Source organism: Anoplopoma fimbria, chromosome 15, assembly GCF_027596085.1.
Source record: "Anoplopoma fimbria isolate UVic2021 breed Golden Eagle Sablefish chromosome 15, Afim_UVic_2022, whole genome shotgun sequence".
In the NCBI taxonomy this organism is placed as follows: domain Eukaryota; kingdom Metazoa; phylum Chordata; class Actinopteri; order Perciformes; family Anoplopomatidae; genus Anoplopoma; species Anoplopoma fimbria.
This window is the reverse complement of record NC_072463.1, coordinates 3197484-3209725: the sequence shown is the minus strand read 5'-3', so window position 1 is coordinate 3209725 and position 12242 is coordinate 3197484. Positions and strand designations below refer to the sequence as shown.

General features: G+C 33.9%; 2 protein-coding genes across 2 annotated transcripts; one reads left to right on the top strand and one right to left on the bottom strand.

The window, feature by feature from the left end:
* Positions 1–11: 11 nt before the first annotated feature.
* nenf (neudesin neurotrophic factor) lies at positions 12–2984 on the bottom strand. The gene is made up of 4 exons (XM_054614410.1): positions 2761–2984; positions 2592–2652; positions 2279–2382; positions 12–1292 (listed from the first exon to the last, which is right to left on the bottom strand). Exons 1-4 carry the CDS (start codon positions 2899–2901, stop codon positions 1116–1118), a joined length of 483 nt encoding a protein of 160 aa, XP_054470385.1. The 5' UTR covers positions 2902–2984; the 3' UTR covers positions 12–1115.
* A 2290-nt stretch (positions 2985–5274) lies between these two features.
* On the top strand, positions 5275–10963 carry pacc1 (proton activated chloride channel 1). Its single transcript, XM_054614174.1, has 8 exons — positions 5275–5489; positions 6679–6790; positions 6977–7186; positions 7972–8126; positions 9082–9224; positions 9532–9673; positions 9765–9872; positions 9962–10963. The coding sequence occupies exons 1-8, from the start codon at positions 5454–5456 to the stop codon at positions 10121–10123; spliced, it is 1068 nt and encodes a 355-aa protein (XP_054470149.1). The 5' UTR covers positions 5275–5453; the 3' UTR covers positions 10124–10963.
* The last annotated feature ends 1279 nt before the right edge of the window (positions 10964–12242 follow it).

The following is a 12242-nucleotide window of genomic DNA, read 5'->3' as shown; positions in this document are numbered from 1 at the left end:
GATTTACAGACTTTAATGATAATTGTACAAAAGAAACATTAGGTAGAAAACAAAAGGACAGATTCTGATCATGTAAACATTCACACGGATGTGGATTCAGTGGTTTTTCATTACATAAATATTCTACTGGACAATGAATTTTATGACAAAAAATATAAAGTTGAAGCAATTAATGGAAAAGTCAATTTACAGGGAACAAACTGGCAACAATTCTGATAACAATTTGTCATTTAGCAAGCAACAAGCCAAAATGTGTTTTCGCTCCAGCTTCTCAATGTGACAGTTTTTCTGCTTTTCCAAACACTTAGTCACTGTAAATGTCTTATTTTCAAGACATTTGAAGACATTATTGGATAAAAAAAATCCTGGGTATTTTTTCACTATTTTCAGATTTTTTTTTTTCAGATTTAAGGATTAAACGACTCAACTATAAAAATGAAAGATAGTGGCCATAATAAAACTTAATTCTTTGGAATTTGACTGTTGATGTTAGGTTTGATAATTACATCTGGTCTGTCAGCTCACTCCCTCTTTCCAAATAGATAGACGGGGTTTAATGTTTAATCTGTTCTTATTGCTCTGACAAATGTAGAAGACTGAATCACTGTAACCACATATAATGCAATCCCTCTACATTACAAAAGGTCATTTGCTCATTTCTACTTGATTTGAGTTTCACTGTGCAGTTTGTCAAAAAAGGTATGAATTGAAAAACACAGTCTGTGTTCAATAGAGAGTATTTTGAAATGTCTTAAAACCTGTCTGGATGGGATCTTTAAAATCCTGCAACATTTTAGTCTGTATTTCACGATTTTTATCACACAGCCTGATTTGAATCTTGATATGTTTTTTGTTGTTCTTTTTTAAAAAGGCAAAATAAGTATTGAAATGGTTCCTTAGGGACAGTGCAGTTAAAGCTCACACAGTTAATAGAGGTTCATGTAAACCTTAAGTTGACATAAATATGAATAAAAAGTGTTTCTACAATATGTATTTTGTTCTTCTCTTGTACACATATTGCGCTTGGCATACAAGGCTCTGATTCTATTCAAGTAAAAAGAAAAAAAATAAGAATATTTTTTCACAACTATATTTTACGAAAAGGTAAAATGAGATTAAAACTCATCCTTCATTTGAAAATGAGGCTGGTCCTCTGGTTTGAAGGCTTCGTTGGGACTCCCATCGTCGGTGAGGATGCGTGACGCTGTGTAACCCACAATGGGATACTTTGTTTTGTACGTCCCTTCAAATACACTATCCAGAGACTCCAGCTGGTCTTCAGTGAGGCCAGTCTGTGGATGTACAAATGAAAAACAAGAACCTTTATTAGCACAAGTCATATGTTATGCAGATTGTGACGCATTGTGGAGTCCTTATTATCTTTACACTAAGTCAACAAATTAATATTTTGGAAGCAATAGAAGAAAAGTAAAGGAAGAGGCACTTTAACCAATCTGGAAATGAAGAAAGTCCTTTAACACTTGCAGTAGTAAAAACAAAGAGTTATTAGTAATTTGTTTCCAAATATTCAAGTGCTGAAACACATTAGTTTTTACCATTAAATCATTGTTTTGCCATTTGTTTTTCATAATTGAGTTGGTTACTCATTCTGCACTTTTTCCAACACATTACTCTTATGCTACAGTTAAGCTTTATTTAAGAAGTCTCATTGAGATCAAAGTATCTTTTGCAAGAGACAAAAGAACACATTTCATTTTCTTAACACAACATATTTACAACAGGACAATTCAGTCACACAAAGCAGTCTTTAAACACAAACAGTACTATTCAAATATCAGTAAGTGGATCTTTAAAGTCCTTCGGAAATCCTGCTATATCAAATATCCTCAATTCATCACTTGAATCAAGTGCATCTTGGTGTGATGAGTGGGAATTATGTATATAATTCTAAAGTGTTAAAGGCCTTGATTGATAAAAGTGACTTTCTTTTACCCGTCCAGTCCCAGTGTTTCCAATATGTAGAAGTTTTTATTTGTTTGTGTGCTTACTGCTTCTTATTTTCAAAAGTCCACTAAAATACTGTTGGAAGAGCAGAACGATTGAATAACTTGCAGTGTGTATTGTGCATTCAGACGAAACTGTGAAGTTTCAGTACAATCACGTTGTTTATGGTTACAAAGCTGTTTTTCAGCCGACACTCAGGTGTCAGATGTCGGTGCTCCCCACCCATGGGAGTCAACCCCATCTTACACACTGTCATCCCTGGGGAAACAATGCAGTTGGTGAATTGGTGGCAGGACAAAAACCCTGAACCCACCGTATCTGATGTCAGGTCTGCTGGGTCCAGGGACATCTTAGCCACAGCCCGCGTGGAGTCCTTACCTACCAGGGAGTTGTATGGGGCACCTTTTCCATAAAACTCTGCAATGTATAAAATAAGATATCAATTCAAAACATGTGAACATTTTGAGTGTAAATGTCTGATCTAGTGGGGCATCAATGTGTTCATTTTACTTTAATTTCACAGTTTTGTTTGAATGAATAAAGCACATTTAAGTGCCCAGGCAATTGTTTTTATTATATAATAAATCATTACAATTTCCAGGGTTTGAGTGGATGGTTTTATTTACCTTTTCCCTTGGTGACATCAAACACTACTCCTTTTACTGCCATGTAGATAGGATCTCCCTCCTAAATCAGGGAAGGAAAACACAACAGAAAAGAGAAACAAATGGTGTAGCAATGCATGAATGAGACACACACACTCAGCCTGTTTCATGGGTTAAAAACAATGTTTACCATGCTTCCGTCGTATCCCTGCAGCTCCTCCTCGGTGAATAATCGGACAGGTTTCATGGATGGTTTGTATTTTAATTTAAAGTCTTCAGCCAAAGCTGTGGAGAGGACAACAACCAGGACACAAACTTGCACTGTTGCCATTGTGTGATTGATGTTTAGTGGAGTTAGTTTCGGTTTGGTGCAGACACTTCCCTGTAAACTGCACTGTGCTTGTTTGGTGCTGCATTTACTGTCGTAGGAAATTTCAGAGTCACCCACTAGGGGCTTTATGCAATGATACATCATTCTCAGGCAATAACTGTCAGTCAAACACATGGAAATACCTGTGAAACAATGAGAACCATGTGATATGGTTTTTAATATATATTTTAATAACCTTTCTATATTATTTCAAATATTTGTATAGGGCAAAATAATTATTTAAATTAATATAATTATTTATTTATTTAATATAAATTAATTTATTTTTGTACTTTTTTTAATGATTTAAGATTTTGAATGCAGGGTATTTACTTTTAGAGTATTTCTTTCTTTTATTATTTTTTGCTCATGTTTTATTTAAAGCACTTTATGTTAAATGGAAAATAAATTAGGTATTTATGTCCACTTCACGTCTGGAGAGTGAATTTTTATACAATTTTTACAATTTGTCACTTAAGGCAGCACTAGTTTCAATCTAAGGAAACAAGGAAACATCACCAAGTTTTTAATATACTTATAACCTTTCTATTTTATTTCAAATATTTGTATAGAGCCAAATAATTATTTAAATGAAATGTTAATGGAGAACATAAATTAGGTATTTACTTATGTCCACTTCACTTTTTGACAGAGTCTGGAGAGTGAACTTTTACAATTTGCCACTTAAGGCAGCACTAGTTTAAATCTAAGGAAACAAGGAAACGTCAAGGACACATGGTTTACTATTGGAGCACAGGCGGTAGGTGCCTATGATGGGATGGGCCAAAACCTATTATTTTATTTCAAATATTTGTATAGAGCCAAATAATTATTTAAATGAATATTATTATTTATTTATTTAATATAAATTAATTTGTTTTTGTACTTTTTTTTAATGATTTAAGATTTTGAATGCAGTGTATTTACTTTTAGAGTATTTATTTTTTTTAATTTTATGCTCATGCTTTATTTAAAGCACTTTATGTTCCTAAATGGAAAATAAATGATCTATTTATGTCCATCTTCAAAGGAGATTTAGAAATGTCTGGAGAACATAAACTTGAGATAATTATGTCCACTTCAGGCAGAGTTTGGACAAGTTTCAATTAAGGCAGCAAGTTTTAATCTAAGGAATCACCGAGTTTTTAATATACTTATAACCTTTCTATTTTATTTCAAATATTTGTATAGAGCCAAATAATTATTTAAATTAATATTATTATTTATTTATTTAACATAAATTAATTTATTTTTGTACTTTTTTTTAATGATGTACTTTTATTTATCCCAAAATATTTTGAATGCAGGGTATTTACTTTTAGAGTATTTCTTTTATTTTTATTTTATGCTCATGCTTTATTTAAAGCACTTTATGTTCCTTAAAGGAGATTTACTGAAATGTTAATGGGGAAAATAAATGAGGTATTTATGTCCACTTCACTTTTACAGAGTTTGTAGAGTGAACTTTTACTTTTTGCCACTTAAGGCAGCACTAGTTTCAATCTAAGGAAACAAGGAAGCATCAAGGAACATGGTTTACTATTGGAGCACAGGCGGTAGGTGCCTATGATGGGATGGGCCAAAACCTATTATTTTATTTCAAATATTTGTATAGAGCAAATAATTATTTAAATTAATATTATTATTTATTTATTTAATATAAATTAATTTATTTTTGTACTTTTTTTAATGATTTAAGATTTTGAATGCAGTGTATTTACTTTTAGAGTATTTCTTTTTTTTTTTGCTCATGCTTTTATTTTAAAGCACTTTATGTTAAATGGAAAATAAATGAGGTATTTATGTCCACTTCACTTTTCAGAGTTTGGAGAGTGAACTTGCCACTTAAGGCAGCACTAGTTTCAATCTAAGGAAACAAGGAAACGTCAAGGACAACATATTTTTATTGGAAAGGCTGTAGGTTATGATGGGATGGGCCAAAACCTTTCTATTTTATTTCAAATATTTGTATAGAGCCAAATAATTATGTAAGTTAATATTATTATCTATTTATTTAACATAAATTAATTTATTTTTGTACTTTTTTTTAATGATTTAATCCCAAAATTTTTGAATGCAGTGTATTTACTTTTAGAGTATTTCTTTTTTTTTATTTTATGCTCATGCTTTATTTAAAGCACTTTATGTTAAATGGAAAATAAATGAGGTTAATGGGGAAAATAAATGACTTTTCAGAGTCTGGAGAGTGAACTTTTACTTTTTGCCACTTAAGGCAGCACTAGTTTCAATCTAAGGAAACAAGGAAGCATCAAGGACACATGGTTTACTATTGGAGCACAGGCGGTAGGTGCCTATGATGGGATGGGCCTAAACCTTCATGACTGTGTAATGTGTGCCTCCTTGTAGAGCGGAAACCTAAGCACGGGGAAGTCCATTTCCTCTTAAAATGCTCATGTTATTTATTAAAATAAGTTTTCAGACTTCTCACAAATACACCAAAGGATCACCTTGAAGAGCAGGAATAACTTCTGTTGTCATTGAAGCTCAGAGGAATGCTGGAGAGAGAGAGATCCCGACCATACCAAGAGGTAGGACACATATCTTTGTGTTTATCTCTCTGTGTTATCTTTAATGTTTGTCTCAATAATCCACAGGTTTTTTTGACTGTCCAGAGAGTCATGTGACTGTCCAGAGAGTCATGTGACTGTCCAGCTTCCTATAGCATGAAATGAGCTGACTCCATGCTTTCTAGGAGTCTGTCTGGTGATCATAGTGGAACTTTTCACCCTGTTCTTTTAAAGCCAACAATTATGTTATATAGATTAAAATGTCAGCAGGTGTTATTCAGTCTTGTCATTTTGAAGGACTATTTACATGAGACAGGTGTAATGTTTGTTATAATCACTGTAATCACACCCAGTTGTTACTGCTGACAGTGGTGGAGGAAGTGCTCAGATATGTTGCTTCTACTCTAAAAGTAGTTATTGAAACTTGCTGTATATGTAGTATTTTCATTGTATGCTGCTTTATACTTCTACTCTACATTTCAGAGGAAAATGTTGTATTTTTTCTCCACTACATTAGTCTGGAGTTACTTAACTGATAAATATTTTACAAACAAAACACATATGATACTTCAACATTAAGAAGTTAAAGTATCTGTAATCATAGTCAACTAATATGCCATAGGCCTATGTAATTATATAGCTCTCTGCCCAACAAGTGCTTTTACTTCAGTAACTTAAGTACATTTGGCCGTTAATACTTTTTTACTCACATGAAATCTTGAATGTAAGATTTTTATACAGTCTAGAAATATTCAGCTACAACTAAAAGTCCTGTGTTTACAATTTTACTTAAGTTAAACTACATAAGCATCTAAATACTGTGCAAGTACCGGACGTTAAAGTACTCATTACGCAGAATGGCCCATTTCAGAAAGATATATATATATATTATATTATTGCATCATAATTATTGATGCATTAATGTGTACATCACTTGAATGTAACAGCTGGTAAAGGTATAATTTATGTTAATTACTTTATAATTTATACTGCAAGGTAGTTTAGATTGTATCTGATCTTAATATTATATAATAATGTATTTCTTGATTGTATTTAGTTATAATCTTACTCTGGAGAGTCTCTAAAGGTATCGAATTAAGTGAAAGTGAAATATCTCCCTCTGAAATGAGTGGAAGTACGTTTTTTTTTCTTCTAATATGCATATAGGACCAAACTATCTTTCTTTATTGTCCCTTTCCGAACCCCTCAGTTCATTGATGATGATGATGATGGTGATGAAGGTAACACGCAGTCTCAAGGCTTCTTCTACGATGCAACTGAAGAAGTGGAGCAGGAGGAGCCCAACGACGGCATCTCACAAGGTAATGATGACATGCTGTGTGAAAGTGAAGACACGTTTTTTTTAATTTTAGTTTTTAAATCTGTCACTCTGCTTTAATGAGCAGCAGGATTTTGTTAGTCCTGGTTTCAGTGTCCCGGTTTGACCCCATTACAGTAACTTGAGCCTTGACGGTGAGTTTAAACCTCCCTGCTTACTTTCATTACAGCGGATGACAGCAGGGGAAACAGCCCACCGATGAGATTCAGTAAGATCTGCCTGAAGAACTTCTTCACGGTGGTGCTCATTTTCATCTACCTGCTGCTGACAGGCGTGGCGGTGTTCCTGGCCTACCAGACCATCTCGGACTTTTTGGAGAAACTCAACCACCCTGTTATGTCCGTCACTTACAAAGAGGTCGACTCCTTTTCTGCACCAGGTTTGTAGAAATAACAAACACACGGCTGCTTCAGTAGGTAACAGACAATGTAGCGTAAAAGATATTCAGATCTTTTATATAGATAAGTAATAAAAAGTGCTGCTATATTAACATGAAAATCAAAAGTCAAAGTGCTTTGTTTTGCAGAACGGTCCATTCAACACGTAATCAGCCTTTTCAAGTTGCAGCCTGTCAAGGTGGAGACAGTTTTAACTACTATATATACTGCTGGGTTGTTTAATCAAGATCAAACAGCTGTGGGTGGGGTCTTGGGTGGGCCGACCTTTAACCACAAAGTTGGCGGTTCGATTCCCGGCTCCTCATCTCTTCATCTATGCATGTTAAAGTGTTCCTTGAGTGAAACACTTCCAACAGCCCATTGCTACAGAATGCCAAGGATGAGTTAAATGCAGAGGTCAAATCTGACTATGTTGTGCTGTGTGGGATCGTATGTGACAATAAAAAAAGATTATTTAATAGGATATGTACTATGTTTTGTATTTAAAATACTATATACTATAACTATAAATGTAATGAAGTAAAAAGTATGTTTTTACGTAATGCAGTTTGTATTGTTTCGTTACAATACTCCTAAAAGTTTATGGTGATATGAACTTTAATTGTGCAATGATGTCATACAGTCATACTTTGAGTTGACACTGAGCGTCATATAAATCCAAAGTAGACGCCTAGTAGACGGCCAAGAGCTTGCTGCTGTATTAAAGTCTCAATACTTCATGATTTATTATTAATTGTGTGTGTTTGTTTAAATTTCATTTTCCCAGGTATCGCTCTGTATCCCGGCAAAGCTCGGCTGTTGAGCTGCAGACATCACTTCCACGACTACATCCCACCTTTGGTCGACCCGGGAAAACCTCAGAAAGGAGACTGTTTGATTCAAAATGTGACTTACATCGGGCCGTTTACCAATCAGACTAAGGTGAGCCATGATGACATCCAGCTGCTGATTACACAAACATGAATTACAGCTCACAGCTATGCAAAGAAATCATATACGTAGAATGTAATCCTTAACATTTTATTAAATGCGTGTTTTTCTAACACACAGCTATGTTTGACTAGTTGTCCGACAACCTTTTATTTTATCATTCATTCATTCGTTTGTTGATTTATTCATTATTTATTTATAAGGACAGATTAATCAGCATTTCTGTAATCATGCCAGTGTAAAATGTACAGACATAAGACAACAAGACCCCATAAAGACAGCAATTAAGTATTCGGAAGACACACGAGCACAAACCGTGCAGAAAACAGGGAACAGCAAAACATTAATGCAAGAAAACAGCAACTATATCCTGTAAAGGTTCTAGGCAGATCAGAGACCCAAACTAGGAATGCACTGATTCAAGTATCCCCTACTTTTTTGATTGTGAAATATCCCACTAGTTTTGTACAGTCTTTTTTTGAGGCTACCAGTTTAGTTTATTATTTTACTATGCAAATACAGATTATGACGCTCTTGAAAATTTGATCAACTTCAATTATTTTATCTGCAAAATTTTTAAATCATAAACAGACATTTTCTAAATCAGTCCAGAGGTTTTAAACTTTTCTCTTTAAATTTTATTATCCCACTTAATCTACTTAACAACAAAAAAGTAAAAGCCTGTTTGAAAATTATGGAACCTTTTTCCCGATACGTCTGAATGAGTCTGTTTATAGCTATGTATATATATATGTATATACTTTTTGTGTTTTTGTTAAATGTAATTGTCCTTTAACCTTATTTTTTGTTCTTTTTTTGTATGTGTGTTATTATAACTACATATCTTTTTTTGCTGATCTTTATCTCAATTCTTTGTATATTATATTTAGTTTATAAGAAAAACAAAAAGATTAAGTGGGCCTAACTCTCAACCTCGTTCCCACAGAAAAGAGCTGTCGTGGTCCGCGGCCCGACTGACGTCAGAAACAAAGAGTTGATCTTCATGCAGTTCAGTCACAATGAAACAGAAGAGGACTTCAGCGCCATCACTTACATGCTTTTTGCCAAGTTTAGTGACTTGAGTGAAAGGTAACACACAAACACACACGTGTAGATGATCCTGTGATGTCTGACATGATAGCTAGATTTGGTCAAAAATAATTTTCTTGGTGTGTTTCTGTTTTGCTTTCACTCTTTTGAGGAAAATAATCACAATATAGATAAAGCACTGAGAGCTTGATAGTTTCCACATGGAAGTATTTATGTCATTTAAAGGCCAGTTCAGTAAACCCTGACAACATATCTGCTACTTAATGCCGATGAAACAAAGATTTGACCCAGTCACATAATAACATGCATTTTACTTTTCAGTGATACTTGTGTTTTCTGACTCTAGTGCGAATAAATCCCACTTTATGAGGGATTGTGAGAGGAATTACTCCATGTGGACTTTCTCTGGAGGGTTCAGAACCTGGGTCAAGATGTCTCTAGTGAGGACGTCTGGGGAAAAAAATGAAGCTGTCGAGTTTCGGCAAGAGGTATTTATGTCCGACCAGTGTACTAATGCTTAATTACAGTACATGATGATTTTAGAAGCGTTCATTTCATCGTTTGTGTTGGATCTTCTAGTCCGCCGTGGTGAAATTCAATGACAAACGGCCCGAATCAGAGAAAACCAATCAGCTCTTCTTCGCCGTCTTTGAATGGCGGGATCCTTATTTGCAAAATATCAAACTGGTGAGTTCTCCTGGATATTTTAAACCTCATTAGAACCGGCCATATTACTGTATGAGTCTCTAACACAACTTTGCTTTCCTTCCAAACAGATAGTGACTGCAAATCCCTGGAACTCTGTAGCCATCCTCTGTGGCGTCTTCATGGCTCTCTTCAAGGCCGCCCATTTTACCAAACTCACGGTTCAGTGGATAATCAAAATGCGTAAGAGGCATCTGAGGAACAAAACTCGGGAACTGAACCAAATAAACTGACACTTTTTGCAGAAAAAACACTGCTGACACAATCTGACAAGCCTGTGTTTTTTTAGGTCTAATACTAAATCATCTTTTAATAATTGGTAAATGTTCTCAACACCAGGAAATGTTTATTAATTAAATATTTAATATATACAGGGATATGCTCTAACTGAATACTACTGATGGATTAATCATTTCCTAAAAATTGCCAGTTTGACAAGAATTCAGTGGATTGTTAGTTGTTGCATTTCAAAATAAGAGGTATTTCATAAATGTTTTGTACAGATGTAAAATTGTTGCTGAAAGCTGAGGCGTTTAAAATGTTTTGGGGTTTGAGAGCTCCGTAAAGGATGTTTTAAGGTATGGCTGTTTCAGGTGTAAAACTGAGAAAAATGTGAACTTTGTTCAAAATGTTGCTGGATTTTATAATTGTATTAGAAAGGGAATATTGTAGATTATTTTATGTTAATGTCATACTTTTTTTTCCAAGAAAATATCCCCTTCATCAAGTATCAGAAACATATTGATAACTCTAAAGGGATTATTATGAACTACTTTTCTTCTGTAAAAGTAATCTGCCATTTTATTTTTGTTTAGGCCAAATCTGTGCTGCCTGAACTTTGTCTTTGTCTATTGTTTATTGATTTGAGCATAATGTACAACCTATGTTCATTGTTGTTAAAATTTACCCAAATTAATGTCTTAATTTTGTCGTTTTTCAAGATTGAATCTCAAACGCTATGTTGTTGGACATTTGGGAGAAATGTGGAATATGTAGAACATGCTGCTTGAAGCTTCCCAATTTGGAAAAGTATAGATAATTAAATAATGTGGATAAATGTGAGCTTTCATAAACTTTGTTTTTATTCTCATTATTAACCTTTTTGGCTTCGTGCACTTGGAACGCCTGGAGGTCGTAAGTTTGAAATGCTACGAGTTGTCTGAACGCAGCATCACTTCTCTCACCTCTTAAGAACAGTCACGTTAAATGTCGGTGTCTTTTTTCTCCAGGGCATAAAAGTGTGGAAAGCGAAACTGCTCCAAGTTGTAATAGTTTATATTGTCCTGAGTCACTTGTGTAACAATCACAAAACCTGCACACTTACAGTAAAACTTTCAGATCACACAGAACATATTGTCCCCCCTGTTTTGTAATTACTTTCCTTATGTATTATATGTATTCCATGTTTCAGTTTGTATTTTTAATCTGTAGTTCTTGCATTCATAGGGACTTGTAGCATTACTTTTGTGAAGGAGTAAATGCAGGGGTACAAACCCAAATCCCCTTAATCAAACCCGGCTTAAAACTAAACCAAACTAAACTAATCTAACCTAATCTAACCTAAACCAAACCTAAACTAAACTAAAACCAAACTAATCTAAACTAAACCAAACCAAACTCTAAACTAAACCAAACCAAACTAAAACTAAACTAACTAATCTAAACTAAACCTAAACTAAACTAACCTAATCTAAACTAACCTAAACTAAACTAATCTAAACTAAACCAAACCTAAACTAATCTAACCTAAACTAATCTAACCTAAACTAACCTAATCCTAAACTAATATAAACTAAACTAAACTAAACTAACCTAAACTAAACCAAACTAAACTAACCTAATCTAAACTAAACTAATGTAATCTAAACTAAAAACTAAACTAATCTAACCTAAACTAAACTAATCTAAACTAAACCAAACTAACCAAACTAAACTAAACCAAACTAAACTAATCTAACCTAAACTAAACTAAACTAAACTAATCTAAACTAAACCAATCTAAACTAAACTAACCTAATCTAACCTAAACTAAACTAATCTAACCTAACCTAAACCAAACTAACCTAACCTAACTAACTAACCTAACCCTAACCTAATCTAACCTAACCTAATCTAAACTAAACTAACCTAACCTAATCTAACCTAACCTAACCTAATCTAACTAACCTAACCTAACCTAATCTAACCTAACCTAACCTAACCTAACCTAACCTAATCTAACCTAACCTAACCTAATCTAACCTAACCTAACCTAATCTAACCTAACCTAACCTAACCTAACCTAACTAACCTAACCTAACTAACCTAACCTAACTAACCTAACCTAACCTAACCTAACCTAATCTAACCTAA

Bases quoted from the DNA above. Each gene is read 5' to 3' on its own strand.
- nenf (XM_054614410.1), bottom strand. From the start codon at position 2,901: ATGGCAACAGTGCAAGTTTGTGTCCTGGTTGTTGTCCTCTCCACAGCT. The intron at 2,653-2,760 runs GTAAACATTGTT...TCCCTGATTTAG, and splicing joins AGGGATACGACGGAAGCATG to GAGGGAGATCCTATCTACAT. The intron at 1,293-2,278 runs GTGGGTTCAGGG...GTACATCCACAG, and splicing joins CAGACCTGACATCAGATACG to ACTGGCCTCACTGAAGACCA.
- pacc1 (XM_054614174.1), top strand. From the start codon at position 5,454: ATGCTGGAGAGAGAGAGATCCCGACCATACCAAGAG. The intron at 9,225-9,531 runs GTAACACACAAA...TTCTGACTCTAG, and splicing joins TTTAGTGACTTGAGTGAAAG to TGCGAATAAATCCCACTTTA. The intron at 9,873-9,961 runs GTGAGTTCTCCT...CCTTCCAAACAG, and splicing joins ATTTGCAAAATATCAAACTG to ATAGTGACTGCAAATCCCTG.